The following is a 17,488-nucleotide window of genomic DNA, read 5'->3' as shown; positions in this document are numbered from 1 at the left end:
CACAGCCAGCTTTGGTACCTAAATTCCACTTAAACCCTTTTTTTTTCAGTCTGTTTCCTAAGAATTGCTATTAAAATTGTGCTGACAGGTAGGAACTGTACCTTGAGGGAGTTATGGGGGCTAAAATCTTGCCTAGCCTTGAGAAAAATACCCTCTGCTTCTATTTCAATAGATTTGGATGCACTTATAAATAAAATGTGGTTGCCCCTTGGCTTGAGTGTTGCAAACCAGATCATGTATTTTTAAATTCAAGTTTCCTTTCCAGTGTTCTGCTGAGCTGATTGGCTGCAGGCCTGAGGAGGCTCCTTTAGAATTGGCATTTGCTTCAGCTCTGCTTTGCCCTGGGGATTTCCCTTTCACTCTTGGAGTTTTTTGGTGGTGAGCTGGTTTACCAGCTGACACCTTATCAATGAGAGTGAATTTCCTCTGATGTTGCAAAACAGAGTCTTCAGACAAAAACTGGCAGATTGCTCAGAAAAGAAAAAAAAAAAAAAAAGCTCTTTTTCCTTTGCCTGTGCACAGAGATTTTGGTAAATTTGAAATTAAGTGCCTAAATGCACTGAGATTTTGGTAAATTTGCATTTTAGTGCCTGAATAAAAAAGGTTTGGATCTTCAGAGCAGTAGAAATGAGTGTCAGCCAGAATCACAAGGATCCTCTGGAAGGTTTGACCCTAAAGTTTTGACTCTTTGATATTTGATCATGGAAGAAGAGGCACCAAATTTTGGTTGCTTTATTTTGTGAGCAGCAAGATTTGTGTGTGTCTCAGCAGAGCTCTTCATTCATTATCTGTTTGATATTTATACCCATTTTTCCTACATTAACAGTGCATTTCTGGAGGCTGATGGAGAACCACTCCATAATTGCAATTTAAGCACCAGTTTTCAAGTGTGTGTACTCCCCTCAAAATTAAATTTCTCCTAAGAGAGTACAAACTGAAAACCTTAAAAAAAAACCCTCATTCTCCTCAGATTTTGAGGGGTTAAGGACACTTTCTGTGTAAGCTGTGAGGGGGGCAGGAATTCTACAGATCCATCTGCTCTGTGCCAAATTACTCTCAAAAGTCCCTTTTGGCTTCTTGCAGAGCCTGCCCTGACAATCCAAAAACTGTACAAGGAGGGATTCTTTGATCCATGGCCCTCTAAACACTCAGGATGCTTTTCCTCATCCTAAAAATTCAGCAAACAGCCACAAACAAAGGAATGATGAGGAGCAGGTAGTGCTTGAAAAGTGTCCAGTGTTTGCTCTGCCTTCCTCACTTTACTACCAGTGAGGTTTTCTTCACCCAAGGAGCATCCTGAGCAATCTGTGATCCCAAAAACCAATGTGTGCTTCCAGCTGGGAGCCTCAGAGAGTTTTTGGGATGCTGTGGGTTTTACCTGGTCAAAGGCATGTTAGAAATAATCCCTGGGATTATTAAGGGGCAAACAGAGGGTGAAAAGAGCCTCACAGCACATCCAGGTCCTTGGGGGGACTGGGTGGGAAAAAGAACAGAAAACAAAGGTTTGAGTGACTAATTTATTTATTTATTTGTTCAATAAAAATGTGGTCAAAGTGGGATAGTTTGTTCTTCACATGCAGTGGAATAAACTAAAAATCAAAAAGAAATCTTTACACTGTTCAAGCCCCCAGTCTGGGTAACATTTAGATGGGTGAGGAGAGAGACAAGCCTGCTTCAAAAAAAAAAAAAAAACCAATAAAAAACCCCAAAAAAATAAAAGCAGGCAGCTGACGATGAGCATCTGCAGTTACCACATTTCCATCTGCTGGGATTTCCCCAGCACCCCACCCATGGCTGGGGGGTGGCCCAGCCACTCTCTGCTCTGAGCCATGAGCTCAAAAGGAACCTGAGTGCCCAAATGTGGGGTTTGAACGGTGGGTGTGAGCTCAGAAGGGACCTGAGTGCCCAAAATGTGGGGTTTGAACGGTGGGTGTGAGCTCAGAAGGGACCTGAGTGCCCAAAATGTGGGGTTTGAAAGGTGGGTTTGAACTCACAAGGGACCCAAGTGCCAAAAATGTGGGGTTTGAAAGGTGGGTGTGAGCTCAGAAGGAACTTCAGTGCTCAAATGTGGGGTTTGAAAGGTGGGTTTGACCTCACAAAGGACCCAAGTGCCAAAAATGTGGGGTTTGAGCTCAGAAGGAGCCTGAGTGCCAAAACTGTGGGGTTTGAAAGGTGGGTTTGAGCTCAGAAAGGACCTGAGTGCCCAAAATGTGGGGTTTGAGCCCAGAAGGAACCTGAGTGCCCAAAATGTGGTGTTTGAAAGGTGGGTTTGACCTCACAAAGGACCCAAGTGCCAAAAATGTGGGGTTTGAGCTCAGAAAGAATCTGAGTGCCCAAATGTGGGGTTTGAAAGGTGGGTTTGGCTTCACAAGGGACCCAAGTGCCAAAAATGTGGGGTTTGAGCTCAGAAGGGACCTGAGTGCCCAAAATGTGGGGTTTGAACTCAGAAAGAATCTGAGTGCCCAAATGTGGGGTTTGAAAGATGGGTTTGGCTTCACAAGGGACCCAAGTGCCAAAAATGTGGGGTTTGAGCTCAGAAGGAACCTGAGTGCCAAAACTGTGGGGTTTGGAAGATGAATTTGAGCCCAGTGCCCTCTGTGTGCCTGGCACAAATCCTGGCCTTAGTTTGTGAGGAGATCCTGAGGGTCTGGGGGTGTTTCTGGGTTATTTATGTATGGACACGCTTGAGTTTTGTGGGAATTCTGCTGCCTGAATTTGACCCTGCAGCTCCCACACAGCTGCTCCATGAGCACGTGAGAGAAGAGGGTTAGAGAGATGAGGGTTAGAAACAAAAAATATTCTAAATAAATAAAAATATTCTAAGTAAATATAAATAAATATGAATAAATCTTCTAAATAAATAGAAATATTCTAAGTAAATAGAAATAAATACTCCCAGCCATCCTGAAAGTGCCAGGGTTCCCCTGCTCAGTCTCCACCTTGCTTCTCCCTGGGCACTTGTGCTAACTCATCTCTCCTCTTGCTCTGAACCAAGCTGCAATTTGGATAAATCCTTTTTTTTTTACCTACAGATTGAATCATAGGTGAATTTAGGTTGTAAAGCATGTGAGGCTCTTCATGAATTTTTAATTTTTAGATGGAAAAAAAAAAAAAAAGGCAGCTGGAAATATTTAGTGTTCTGGAGAAAGCTACAACCACCAGGAAGCTTTGAGGGCTGCCAAAGCAGTGGCTCAGAGCACCTGGAAATGCTCTGCTGAGCAAAATTCAGCATCTGGAAAACAAAATCCTGTTGGCAAAAGAGGGGCTGGAGGCTGAGTGTTCTGCTCTTCTGCCTTGTTGGGAATGGAAGTGCTGATAGGAACCTGCTGGGACACTTCCAAAAACTGCAAGGTGCTGGTTTTCAGGTGGGGAGCACAGGAAGGAGCCTTGTTCATTTTTTAGACCTTCCAGAAGCAGCAAAATGTGTTTTAGTTATTGTTGCCCTCAGTTACAAATGGGACAATGTCTTCTGATCTTTTTTTTTTTTTTTTGCAGAACCATCTAGAAATTATTTACCAAAGCAATTCTGAGGCTTTGTGATTGGTTTTTTTTCTTTTTTCTCATTTCAAATCCTGCTGAATTACAACCTCTCAATAGACCGGGGCAGAACATTATTCTTGTCTTTCCAGGATCAAGATTAAATTTAATGCACTTACAAGAAAAGAACAATTGCTGTTGCTTCCAGATGAAATATGGTTATGTTGTTCTTGGCATCTGGAGTGCATGTAAGGAAAAAAATCTGCTGTTGGATTAATTGTTGTGGTGATGAATGACCCAAAAATGATCTTGTTTTGTCTCAAGAGCTTCCTCAGATCTGTAGATTTTTCATGAGATAGCAGTTTTAAAAAATGGATTTGGCTTTGCAGTTACACCAAGATCCTTTCAGTCCTGTTTTTCTCATTCTTGGATGTTGGCAGGATTCTTTCTGCTGACTTTATGGGAATTTGATATACCTTTTTTAATATTTATTTATTTATTTATTTATTTATTTATTTATTTATTTATTTTTATGTCTGTATTTATATATTTATATATTTATATAAAAACTATTTAATATATTTTATATATTCTGGTTTTATAAATTTTATAAAAATAAAACTTTAATATGTTTTATATATATAAAATATATCTTTTTATATCTTTTTGTACTTACATAAAAATAAAACTGTTTTATGTTTTATATAATAATTCTATTTTTATATATTTTATATCTGTATATTTTTATATATTTATATAAAATAAAACTATTTTATATTTTATATATTAATTCTATTTTTATATTTTTATGTTTATATATTTTAGAGATTTTTAATATATTTATATGAAAATAAAACTATTTTATATGTTTTATATATTAATTCTATTTATATAACATAATAATTTTTATATATTTAAATAAAAACAGAACCAAACACTCTTTGTTTTTTACCAAAAGACATCTTTTTTAATATGGATATATTTTCTGTATACTGAATGACTCTTCCTGTCTCTCCCTGTTCTGTTTTTATTTAATGGAACAAATATTTACATTCCAGCTCCTTAAGGAAGCCATTACCATATCAATGTCCAAGATGTAGCATGGCAAGCTATAAACTTTATACTTCTATAAAGTAATAGAAATCAATGTCATTGTTCTTTAAAAAATCCATTTCTCTGCTGATGCTGGAGGAATGCCCTGGGATTGTCAGTGACATTTGAAGAATTCCTGTGTTTGTTCTAATCAGCCTCAGGAATGTGATGGATCCAGATGCCAGATCCTGTAGGAATCTCTTTGTACCAGGTGCTGCACAAACAGAAATTCCTCTGTGCAACATTTCCTGGAGGGAAACATTTCTGTTCTGTGTGAGCCATGGAACCCTTTAGATTGGAAAAGGCTTCTGAGGTCATCAAATCCAACCTTCAGCATTAGTCCAGCCTTCTCTTGGAAGAGAACAAAACAATTTTTAAATGAAAATAATGGAAAAGAGCAAATTTAGGAGCTCCCAGTAAAAACCAGTTCTTATTTGAAACATTTTCTAAGCAATCTGTCACATTCCCAAACATTTAATCACAATTTTGATTTGTGAAGGTCTGAATTCCACAGAACCAGGCATCACCATGTCACTGATGCTGGGCTTGGAGTTTTCTGGGCCAGCTTTATTATGGCCTTGAAGGATTTAATATTTATTTCAAGGTAGGCCATGAAGGTTTTGTATTGCCTAAAAGCCTGAAACTTTTGTTTAACAAAACAACATGTAAAAAACTCCTTTTGTTAATACAGTCATGCCCTGCCTCCTGTGCCTAAAACACTTTATATAATAATTTAGATGTTATTTAATTTTATATATTATCCATGTAGGAAGAAAGTTTTCATAAGATTTTCCTTGAAAACTTGATTTACCTGAAACTTTCACAGTTTTTCTCCCCCAGTGTAATCCTGGTGAGCACTCCCAAAGTCCTGCAGTGGCAGACCTGGGACCAGTAACCAAAAATGTGAATGTGGCATCAAAGTGCAGGGAGGGGCAGCTTCATTGTGGCCTTCAAGGCTTTAATATTAATTTCAGGGCAGGCCATGACATTTTTTTTATTGCAGATAACTGAAAACCTAAGGCTTTTGTTTAACAAACAAAAAGTAAAAGTAAAAAATTCCTTTTGTTAATACAATCACCTCCTGTGCCTAAAACACTTTATATAATAATTTAGATATCATTTAATTTTATATATTATCCATGTAGGAAGAAAGTTTTCATAAGATTTTCCTTGAAAACTTGATTTTACTTGAAACTTTCACAGATTCTCTCCCCCAGTGTAATCCTGGTGAGCACTCCCAAAGTCCTGCAGTGGCAGACCTGGGGCCAGTAACCAAAAATGTGAATGTGGCATCAAAGTGCAGGGAGGGGCAGCTTTATTGTGGCCTTTAAAGCTTAAATATTAATTTCAGGGCAGGCCATGAAATTTTTTTTATTGCAGATAACTGAAAACCTAAGGCTTTGTTTAACAAACAAGAAGTAAAGTAAAAAACTCCTTTTATTAATACAATCGTGCCTTGCCTGCTGTGCCTAATTTAGATATTATTTAATTTTATATATTGTCCATGTAGGAAGAAAGTTTTCATAAGAAAGAAGTTTTCCTTGAAAACTTGATTTTACTTGAAACTTTTACAGCTTCTCTCCACCAGTGTAATCCAGTGTTCCTTGTGAGCACTCCAAGGGGCTTTAAAGCTTTAATATTTATTTCAAGGTAGGCCATGAAGTTTTTTCATTGCAGATAACAAAAAGCCTAAGGCTTTTTAACAAACAAAAGTAAAGTAAAAAACTCCTTTTGTTAATACAATCATGCCTTTCCTCCTGTGCCTAAAATACTTTATATTAAATAATTTAGATGTTATTTAATTTTATATATTATCCATGTAGGAAGGAAGTTTTCATAAGATTTTCCTTGAAAACTTGATTTTACTTGAAACTTCTACAGTTTCTCTCCCCCAGTGTAATCCTGGTGAGCACTCCCAAAGTCCTGCAGTGGCAGACCTGGGGCCAGTAACCAAAATGTGAATGTGGCATCAAAGTGCAGGGAGGGGCAGCTTCATTGTGGCCTTCAAGGCTTTAATATTAATTTCAGGGCAGGCCATGACATTTTTTTTATTGCAGATAACTGAAAACCTAAGGCTTTTGTTTAACAAACAAAAAGAAAAAGTAAAAAATTCCTTTTGTTAATACAATCACCTCCTGTGCCTAAAACACTTTGTAATAATTTAGATATTATTAAATTTTATATATTATCCATGTAGGAAGGAAGTTTTCATAAGATTTTCCTTAAAAACTTGATTTTACTTGAAACTTTCACAGTTTCTCTCCCCCAGTGTAATCCTGGTGAGCACTCCCAAAGTCCTGCAGTGGCAGGGCAGACCTGGGGCCAGTTCTGCTTCAAGCAAAAATGTCAACGTGCGCATCAGAGTGCAGGGAGGGGCAGGGACTTCCTGTGAGCAGCAGCAGATTGATGCAAATGAAGCAGGCAGGTTGCTATTTAAGAGCTTTTCTGTCAGCTCTGCTAAGAACCAGCCCTGGCTGTGAGATGGTCACTGCCTCTCGAGGGTGGCTTCTGGAACTCACTGTGCCATCAAGGGACAGCTTAAACTCAGCTGAAAAACTTCTCATGTGCTGGCTGCAGGGAAAGGAGATGCTGCTTCACTTCAAACCTGATTTGGGACAGAGCAAACTGACCACTTGTCATCTTTTCTGTCCAGGAAGAGGAAAAAAGGAAGGCAAAGGAAGAAGAGGAGAAGAGAGAATATGAAGAGTACCTGAAGCTGAAGGAGAGTTTTGTGGTTGAAGAGGAAGGGGTTGAAGAGTCAATGACAGAGGAACAGGTATGTGAGGCTGGTTCTGCAGTTCCCTTTCTCCTGTTAGACTTGCTGCATTCTGTCTTGTATAAAATTGAATTAAAAGTAGGAGTCAGCCAAAGGTTTTTGCTTGTGAAAGCTAAATTGTGTCTGTGGCACAGGTGAACCCTGGAATATTTCCTGGGGAATGCTGCTGTTCCTCAGAGCAGGGTATTTTAGAGTTCCTCCCTACAGGGTATTTTAGAGTTCTGAGAGAACTTGCTGGAAATGAGTTCTGTCCTCCCTGTGTCTAAGAACTGAAATAAAACTCACTCTGGAATTCAGATTATCTCTCACTGTCAGCAGCTCTGCCTTACCCACTGAGACTGAGCCAGTTAAGCTCAGTTTGGAGTTTGAAAGTGCCCACAGACCTTGGGGACAATTATTTGGGTTTGGCTTTATTTTCTACACCAAGAGAGCTACTGTGAAATCAAATTAAAACCCAAGCTCTTGTCTCAAAAGGCTTCTGATAAGGGAATCCTCAGGACAAACCCACACTGCTGCTCCTGTGGCTGCCTGCAGAGCTGCTGGGGATGGTGGTTGAAATGTGATATTTGATATAAAATCACAGCAAACCTGAAAAAGTTTTGCTGTGGTGGCAGGCAGAGCTCTTGTTTTGTCTGCTGAAAACCTGTTAGACACAATTTATTTGCTATCACATCCTGCAATTGCTCTTGGGTTGTAGCTGCCAATTTGAGCTGTCCAGTGCATTTCTTGGGAAGGATTTATTTCAGGGCCATGTGTGCCTTTGCTGCTCTGCTGAAGAGACTCTGGAATTAAATGGATTTGCTTTAGTGTGACTGAGAGTGGCTTTGGGCACAGCAGATTGTGCCCAATGTCAAGCACCACTGACTCATCACAGGTTCCCTTGATGGATCCCTTCCCATCAAGAAAAATTCCTCCATCACACCAGGGATTAACACCAGGAGAAATTCTGTCTGCTGATGGGGAATTGCAGTGAACAGCAAAAAATACACACTTTTATTGACAATTCCTTCAAAAATCTGTCCCTGTCCTGTTAGGAAATGAGATTATCCCTAAATATTGCTGTGTTCCACTTTAAACACCCTTCAAACTGGAATGTGGTGATTGTCCATGTTCCTACAGCTGCCTGTCAAGGAGAAATTCATCTCCTTCCATGTCAGAAGAGAGAAGGTTTTAGCTTCCTCACCTAAAAGAGCTTGAGATGCCTGATATCAGAACAGAAAAGGGTGTTCCTCACCCAAAAGAGTTAAAGATGCCTCCATCTCAACCTGAGATAATTTTGGTAGGGGTGTTAGGGGAGTTACAACTTGAATTGCAGGTGATTTAAAAGTCACATTCAGAAATAATATTTAAAACAGGGTATTTAAAACAGGTACAGAGTTATTTGGAGGCAGCAGAAATGAGAAGGAAATGAAGCAGTCAGCCTGGCCTCGTGCTGGCTGAGAAACTGAAGCATTTCAGTGTCCTGTTAGCAGAGCTGACTCTGCCCTGTGCTGAAAATCAAGCTCCTGACTCCAGAGCTCACCACTTCATTAAGGCTGATGGATTCCTGGGCTTCCAGAGTAACCTGATCTCATTTTAGCTTCAATGCACAGTGTTTGCATTGCCTCTGCAGTGGAGCTGCTCACTGGATTTCAGGTGCATGGCTCTGAAATGCTTGAGCCTCCACAGGTGCTGTGCAGCTGTGCTGCCCCTGGCCAGCTGCAGCTCCTGAGTCACTCTGGGTTTTCCTCTGCACAGAATGTCCTGGGTGTGTGACTTAATGATGCTTAAATTCACCCAGATGTGGTTATTTCAGGGTATTCATGATGTGAAGAATAAAAAATTGTACTATAACCTTTTGGGAAATACTTAAATTGTACTTAAACCACATTCTTTCTCAAAAAATACCTGTCAGAAATCCCTTGTGAAAATTAAATCGAGATTATTTTTCTTCCCAGTTCAATATCTCAGTGTGTGTAGTTAAAACTTAGGAATTATGCAATCTATAGACTTCTATAGTATTTATCCTCAGCAAGTTTTTGATGCATTTAATGCTCATGAAATACTTAAATTGTACCTGAGACACATTCTGTCTCAAAAAATACTTGTCAGAAATCCCTTGTAAGGATTAAATCGAGATTATTTTTCCTCCCAGTTCAATATCTCAGTGTAGTTAAAACTTAGGAATTATGCAATCTAAACACTTTTATAGTATTTATCTTCAGCAAGTTTTTGATGCATTTAATGCTCATGAAATACTTAAATTGTATCTGAGCCACATTTTGTTTTGAAAAATACCTGTCAAAAATCCCTTGGAAAGATTGAATCGAGATTCTTTTTCTTCCCAGTTCAATATTTCAGTGTGTGTAGTTAAAACTTGGGACTTAAGAATCTAAACACTTTTATAGTATTTATCTTCAGCAAGTTTTTGATGCATTTAATGCTCATGAATTCAAAATTAAAATTGTTTTCCTTGTTGTCTCCAGTCTCGCAGCTTTCTCATGGAATTCCTGGAATATGTTAAGGTAAAGTGCCTTTGGTTTTTCTTTGGTTTTAGATGGTGTGGATTGCCTTTGGTCAAAGAGGGACATCTTTACTTCCTCTTTCATTTACTTAAATATTCAACAAGTAACAAAAACTGTACCTTAGTAAGTGTTAATTACTGAACCAGCACAAACACAATTATCTAAAATAATTTAATTCCAGCTGGATCCTGGCTTTTGGGGCAGGATGTGGCCTGGTGGATCTCCCTCAGAGTTTATAGAAGCAATGTTTGCTGTGGATTGGGATTTTTTGGGGCATTCAGGCTTTTTTGTTTGTGAGCATCAGCCACTGATTTAGAAACAATCTCTCCATGTGAGCTCAGCAGGAAGGAGAGCTGCTGTACCCTGGAGGGAGTTTTGGAGCCTCCAACACAGGCACTGGAAAGCTCCAATCTCAACTTTTCCTGTGATTCCTTCACTTTTTTTCTATCCTGCATGTTTTTTTTTATGTTCAGGAGGGCAGTTTAAGAAGCAGCTGCCTTGTTTTAACCAGGGTGTGTCAGTCTCCCTTCCATCCCTCCCATTGTATGGCTGGGTGTTTAAAACCTGGGCTGTGCTCATTTATGCTTTTGATCTGTGAGGGCAAATTGCTGTATCAAAGGTCAGATGCATTTTTCTCCTCTCACTCCACCACTGGCATGCAAATCTGTTTTCCTGATGAATCCCTTTCCTCCTTTACTGGAATCTGAACTCTCAGGATGTGTGACCTGGCTTCTCCAGCAAGCAAATCACTTGCTGCTAGTATCACCTGATACTCTGTGAGCTGCTCATCAATTTATATCCCAAAATCTCACATTTTGCACGTCCATCATCCCAGCAAAACCCTGGATTTACAGCACATTTATCTCCTGGAGTCAGAGATTTGCCTCATGGATAATTCTCCTTGTGGAGTCCTTTGGAGTGACTGCCAGGCAGTTCTGGACAGGAGCTCAGAGCTGAGCCCTGCAAAGCTCTGCTGGGCTGCTCTGCCTCCCTTTTACCTCTGTAGGTAAAATAAGGAAATTTCAGTGTCCCTTGGGATCTTCCAGAGCACTGGGAGCTTTCCAGAGGGTGACACAGCCAGGGCAGGCTCTGCCCATTGCCCCTGGGTTGTGGTGGATGGACCAGATTAGTCACAAACTCCCAGTTGAGTGTTTCAGCACAAAATTCTCTATCAGTCACTTTATCTTGACGTCAGAGAAATTCAACTTGGGCTGGAAACCCATGTCTGAATATCCGACACCTGATTTCCTCTGCAGAGCTGAGCTGCAGAACTGGGGCATTGCTTTCTTTCACAAGTTTTAAGTATTTTTCTTTAATCTTGAAAGTGTGCTTATTGTATAGATTATGTATTGCCCTCATCTTCTGTTCTGTTCACAGAAACCATTGACAGGAAGCGGTGCTGAGCTGCTCGTAGCTGTCAGAAAAAATGTATGAATTAAGAGGAATTGGCATTTTTTTAAAAAATAAAATTGAATTTAGCTCTTCTGCTGAATAATTTCTTAGGCTGGTATCATTGACTGGAGATAGCTCACCCTGTGCTTCATCCTTAAGGGTGTTGGGAGCAAAATGCAGCCTCTTGCTGAGGACAGCAGCAGCATCACCCCTAAAATGAAATGAATTCAGGAGAATGTGGATGTGTCTTTGTTGCTGAAGGGAAGCCAAGCCTGTCTCTAGAACATGATGCATGTGGAGAAGTGTTTTATTCCCTTGGGACCCCGTGAGTGTGGGGGGTGCATCCTCATCCCACCCCACCCCCTTGGGCTCTCATTCCCAGCAGGATCTGTCTTGGAAAGCTTCCACTAAACTTGGTCATTGAGGGGGAAGATCTTTAGGTGAAGGTTTAAGTCCTGTTTTTCCTGTTGATGTGGCTTTGCACCAGCCCCCCCCAGTCCCTTTAAAAGAAGATGTGACGAATGTTGGCAGTTCCCAGCTCTGAGAACTGAATTCCATGGACTGGTTCCAGTTCCATGTGTTCAGTCCATGGTATTCAGTTCTCTAGCTTGGCTGCATCAAACTTCACAGCTGCTAAATCTCTGTGTGCCTTTCTTTTGGGTCTGATTTTATTAATGAAAAAGATTCATCTATTTCAGCCTCTCTTGATTTCTTCAGTGGCCTCCCAGTATGCTCTCAAGACCAGAAACAAAGGATTTTGTTGTTTGAAGTATTGAATTTGTTACTGGAGATGCAGCTCCTGTGGCTGTACATACATGGATTTTAGGAATGTAAACCTGAATATTAACTGAGCTTTCCAACACTTTTGTTTTTTCCAAGCTCCTTACAAACACTGCATCCTTTTGCAGCTAAACAGATGAGTTCCTAAAATTTTGGCAGAGAAGAAAACAGGAACCAGGTAGCTCCAGACAAGCCCTGCAGGTGTTTTCTCTGGAGCTACAGAGAAGCACAAAACCAGATGGGAGCAGTGGTGGCTGTGCCTTGACTGAGAAAAGCTGCAGGAAGAACCTGTCAAAAAGCAAAATGACAAAGTGCAGTTCCAGCACTGACAATTTTAATAAGGTGTTGACTTGCTTAGGAAGATTATTATGGCATTAATACACATGACATCAGTAAAACAGAACTAAAGCACTTAATGCTGCCAGTCTTGCCCGGGTTTTATGTAAGTGATGGTTTTAAAAGGTGCTTTGAAACATCCCTGAAAGAAGAAAGGGATGATGATAAAACACTCTGGAAATCCAAGGTAGCAGCTGAGAAACTCAGGAGGTGGGGGAGCAGCGTTGTGGCTGTTCCTTGTGCTCATCCCAGGGTGAGGAAAAGTCCAGCATCAGTCAAGGCTGGCAGATGGGTTTAGCCTTGCCCTAAGTGGGTCAGAGCACTCAGTCTTTCCACAGAACTCCCTGCTTTAGGTAACCTCAGAGTTTTTCATCACAGGAAAATGCTTACTAGGAAAAGGAACAGGTTCTGTGCTTTGTCTGGTTAATGCATTTTTTTATTTGAATAGAAAAAAAAAATAAATCCCAGCTTTCTCATTCATCAGCTTAACTCTTGTTTGTCCCCACAGAAAACAAAAGTTATCCAGCTGGAGGACTTGGCTTCACATCTGGGTTTAAGGACACAGGTAAAAAAAAAAAACAAATATTCACTTTTGGGGTGGAAGTACTAATTTTTGCTGGGCCCCTGCCTTCCTCTTAAACCAGAACTCTTATTTAAGTGTGCAGTGGGTTATTACCGGAATTTATCTGGTTAAAATCAAAATTATCATTTCCTTCTGCAGTCATACAACAGCAAGAAAAAGAGAGGTAGAGCTGTAGAAACCAACACTTAAGGTGCAGTGGAACTGCATGCTTGGAGTAACTGTGGAGTAAACCCAGCCATAAATTCAACAAGTTGTTCTTTTGGGTTGGTAGGAGAGGTTTACTCCTAAAAGGAGCAGGAAAAGACAGAAAAAATATGGAATTTTTGAGCAAGGACCTTGGAGAAGGACCTCTGTGCTTCATGGGACTTCATGGCACTGCACAGCCTTTCCATAGGAAGATTCCTATAACCCCCTGCTCCTTAAAGCAGCCAAGTAATGGCAATAAAAGTCCATTTTTTAAGGGATGGGGAATTTAATTTGAACATCCCAAAATGCAAAAAAAAAAAAAAAAAAAAAAAAAAAAAATCACCCCTCTAAGACCAAAGGGCTGATTCCATCTCTCTGTGTGGGAGCACTGAATTCCTTAACCCTGAGGGATTTCAAGGTAAACCTCTGGAGTTGATCTGAGTGTGTGAAATGGTTTCTGCTTCCCTTTTGAGCAGTCTGTTACTCCTTTTTCTCTTCTGCACAGGATGCAATTAACAGAATCCAGGACCTGATGGCAGATGGCACCCTGACAGGTGACAGCCAAAGCACAAAGGGGATCTTCTGTAGCTGCTGGTGCAGAAAATGCCTTCCCTTCCTTGTGGCAGAGACAGAATTCCAGTGTCATTCCTGCTCTGAGGATCTAGTAGGACTTGATAGCTAGATATTTATATTTTATTTATTTACCCATCTGCTGAAGGCTTTTTGGGGTTGCTGAGCAGCCAGCTGCAAATGGGTTTTTATATTTTATATTTTATTTATGAGGATCTAGTAGGATCTAGTTTTATAAGCTTAATCTATTTTAATCTATCTAGTTTAATCTATTTATATTTTTAATTTATATATTTTTAATTTTAATAATTTAAATTTAATAATTTTAATCTATATATTTAATCTATTTATATTTTAATCTATAAGTTTAATCTATCTAGTTTAATCTATTTATAAGGATCTAGTTCTGAGGATCTAGTAGGACCTGATAACTAGATTTATATTTTATTTTTTTTACCCATCTGCTGAAGGCCTTTTGGGGTTGCTGAGCAGCCAGCTGCCAATGGGGCCTTCTAAAATCTGAATTTGAGAGGATCACTGGGATGATTTGGGGTGGTTTCCAAGCCTGGTGCTTAAAGCCAGGACTGGGGTATGGCATGTGGGAGAGGCAGACATCCCAGAGCACTGCAGGATGCTGGAGCCAGTGAAGTGCCTGTTCCCAGTCCTGTCCAAGCTGGAATTACAGCAGACACTGAGCAGGAGCAAGGCTGGTTTAGAGCTGGGCAGTCTTTTCTTTCCAAGGGTGAGGTAGGGGAAGGTGCCAGCACAAACATTTATTCACCTGATCTTGTGCTGGTGGCTGGAGAACAACTGTCTCAGCAATGTGGAAACCCTTTCAAATGCCCTACAACTGTCTCAGCAATGTGGAAACCCTTTCAAATGCCCTACAACTGTCTCAGCAATGTGGAAACCCTTTCAAATGCCCTAAAAGTGTCTCAGCAATGTGGAAACCCTTTCAAATGCCCTACAACTGTCTCAGCAACGTGGAAACCCTTTCAAATGCCCTAAAAGTGTCTCAGCAATGTGGAAACCCTTTCAAATGCCCTACAACTGTCTCAGCAATGTGGGAACCCTTTCAAATGCCCTAAAAGTGTCTCAGCAATGTGGAAATCCTTTCAAATGCCCTACAAGTGCTTGGAATGCAGGGAGAGGGATGTGTGCTGTCCTGGCTGGCTGTGCACAAAGCCAGGGAGGCTCTGCCTCAGTGGAATACATAAAACCAGAATTCTGTTCTCAGTCTGGGTGGAGGCACAGGAATATGGAAACTGAGCTGCATTCCCTTCAGAGGGGAAGCTGGAAAGGCTGAGCTGGGCCCCACAAGGTCCCTCCTGCTCTGCCTTTCTCCATCAGCTGCCTCAGCTGGGAGCATGAGCACCAAAAAAGCAGGGCTAGGAAGGGGAAGGGTCTGGAGGGGAATTCATGTGAGGAACAGCTCAGGGCACTTGGCTTGAGGGGAGATTCATCGAATTCTGCAGCTTCATCCCCAGGGGCAGCTCATCTCTGTGACAGGGACAGGACCCAGGGAATGGCTGGAGCTGGGTTAGGGGGATTTGTGCTGGAGATCAGGATTTGCTGGGTACTGCCCCAAATCTGCCAAAGCTCCAGGAGAGTCTGGACCACGCTCTCAGGGACAGGGTGGGATTGTTGGGGTGTCTGTGCAGGACCAGGAGCTGGATCAGTGATCCTGGTGGGTCCCATCCAGCTCAGGACATTCTGGGATCCCTGCAGCAGCTGCTGTGGAGCTCCCAGCCAGCTGTTCCCAGTGCCAGAACTTTTCTTTTGAGCCAAAGGAGCATTCCCAGGGCCCTGGGCTGCTGCTCCAGCTCCCAGCAGTGGGCAGGGGATAAAATCCTGCCTGGCCTAGGTAGGGATTATTGCCTCAGCAGCTGGAACATCCCTTCCCAAAGCAGTGAGTGATGCCTGGGGGAGGTGAGGGGAGCCTCTCAGTGCTGTGTTTGCCCTGCAGGTGTGATTGATGACAGGGGAAAGTTCATCTACATCACTGCAGAGGAGATGGCAGCCGTGGCCCAGTACATCAAGCAGCGAGGCCGAGTGTCCATTGCAGAGCTGGCCCAGGCCAGCAACTCCCTCATCAACCTCCAGCCTGACAGCAGAGCTGTGGCTCCCACCCTGGCCTGAGCCACACACTGCAGGAGTTGAAGCTCTTAATGAATAAAGCACATAATTAAAAGCAAACGAGAAGCTCCCAGGGCTGTTGGTGGTGCCTGAAGGTAGGATGATGCTCTTCTGAAGCACCAGCTGCAAACTCAGATGTTTTGCTTTTCCTTCTGTTAGAACTGCTGTTAAATGGTAAAAATTGATTGTACAAGAGGCTAGCCAGGAGCTCAAACACTGGTGCACCAGTAGCCAAAAAGATCAGTAATTTATCCCCTGGCAGCCAGTCTCATGTTGCTATAAACAAACTTTTTATTGTTTGCAGATTCTGATGTCTGTATCAAATTATTTGGGGTTGTTTGCATTCAGGATTCTCCAGGCTTGCTCTGCACTGTGGAGCTGTTTAACTTTGTGATGGACACAGCATTGGCTGTTGGAAGGTTGGAAGGAAAGAGTAAAAAAAAAAATACTAAAAGTGTGTCTTTGTTCTTGCTGAAATATATCCTGAAACCCTGGAAAGAATGGTTGCTCTGTTCAAAATTCCAGGGGCTATTTCAGGAAACTTTTGCTATCGAAATATGTTTTCCTTGGTTTATGTAACATGAAAAGTTTGCTTGCAGACAAGCTTCATCATTTCCCTGTGGCCAAGAGACAGAAACCCCTCCAGGGAAGGGCTGAGTGGGCTCATTTATTTATTTATTGTGCAGGCCAGTCCTGCTGATACCAACCAGATCCTGGTGATTCATCCTTTGAAGTCAGAGCCAGCTCAGAGTGTCTGAAGGCCTCAGATACCCCCACCCCTTGGCCTCTGTGTTCTGCAGGTCTGGGGGTTTTTAAATAAAAACTTCAGACACTCTGAGTCATGCAATTAATGTTCCAAGTTAATGATTATTAAAGCATTAATTGTATGGGTCAGTGTATTTCCTGCAATAAGAATATTTATTTTTTCAATCATTCATTCATTCTCCTTTCTGAAATCAGCAGAATTTATGTGGATGAACAGTAACTGGGGAGGACAAGAGGTTTTGGCCCTGCCAAACTTAGAGGTAACTTGAGCAGACTAAAAGCCACCTTATTAGTGGGATGAGACAGCAATAAAACAATGGAAGGAAACATTTCCTTTTCATCTCTGCACTGCTGCTGGATGTCAGAGTGCAGGAGAGTGGAGTTCCACCAGCACCACGTGTTGCTGTGAAAGACCAGCACATCCTGAGTGCTGTACAACCACAGCCAGCAAAGAGGTTATTTAGCATTTGAGGCTTGTGAAGTCTCTTTCTTAAGGATTGCATATTAAATATTTTAAAAATATTCGGGTTTGCCACTGGTTTTTTGTTCTGTCTTAAACTATTCTTGTAATAAAATTGACAATATTGAAAGAATTTCAGAGGTTTGAAAGGTTTGTTAGAAAGGGGCAGGACGTGACTGTGAGCTCTGCCAGCAGCTGCTCTGCCCTCCTCATCCTCTCCCACCACTTCCATTTCTGTTCTTTTCACTCAGCTGCATCCTCTCAGCACTCAGGAAAATTCATTTTTCTCTCATTTTGGGGGTGCTGTGCTGCATGTGAATTGTGAGGCTTTACATGAGCCAGGAGAAAATAATGTAGGTAACAAAAAACACGAGCGGGGCTTCTATTTCTGCTGGAAACTCCTGTGGAACAATCTCTGCTGTGCCTTGAAG

General features: G+C 41.4%; 1 protein-coding gene across 1 annotated transcript in view; it reads left to right on the top strand.

The window, feature by feature from the left end:
- DDRGK1 (DDRGK domain containing 1) overlaps positions 1–17,190 on the top strand; it is a 44,227-nt gene extending 27,037 nt beyond the window's left edge. Inside the window, exons 5-9 of the mRNA XM_066548796.1 lie at positions 7,223–7,345; positions 9,811–9,849; positions 12,866–12,922; positions 13,632–13,680; positions 15,663–17,190. Coding sequence (XP_066404893.1) covers positions 7,223–7,345; positions 9,811–9,849; positions 12,866–12,922; positions 13,632–13,680; positions 15,663–15,835 — 441 coding nt within the window. The 3' untranslated portion in view covers positions 15,836–17,190. The remainder of the gene's footprint in view (positions 1–7,222; positions 7,346–9,810; positions 9,850–12,865; positions 12,923–13,631; positions 13,681–15,662) is intronic.
- The last annotated feature ends 298 nt before the right edge of the window (positions 17,191–17,488 follow it).

This window comes from Molothrus aeneus, chromosome 4 (assembly GCF_037042795.1).
Source record: "Molothrus aeneus isolate 106 chromosome 4, BPBGC_Maene_1.0, whole genome shotgun sequence".
Lineage (NCBI taxonomy): Eukaryota > Metazoa > Chordata > Aves > Passeriformes > Icteridae > Molothrus > Molothrus aeneus.
Note: the sequence above shows the minus strand (reverse complement) of the source record. Positions and strands in the feature narration are given on the sequence as shown.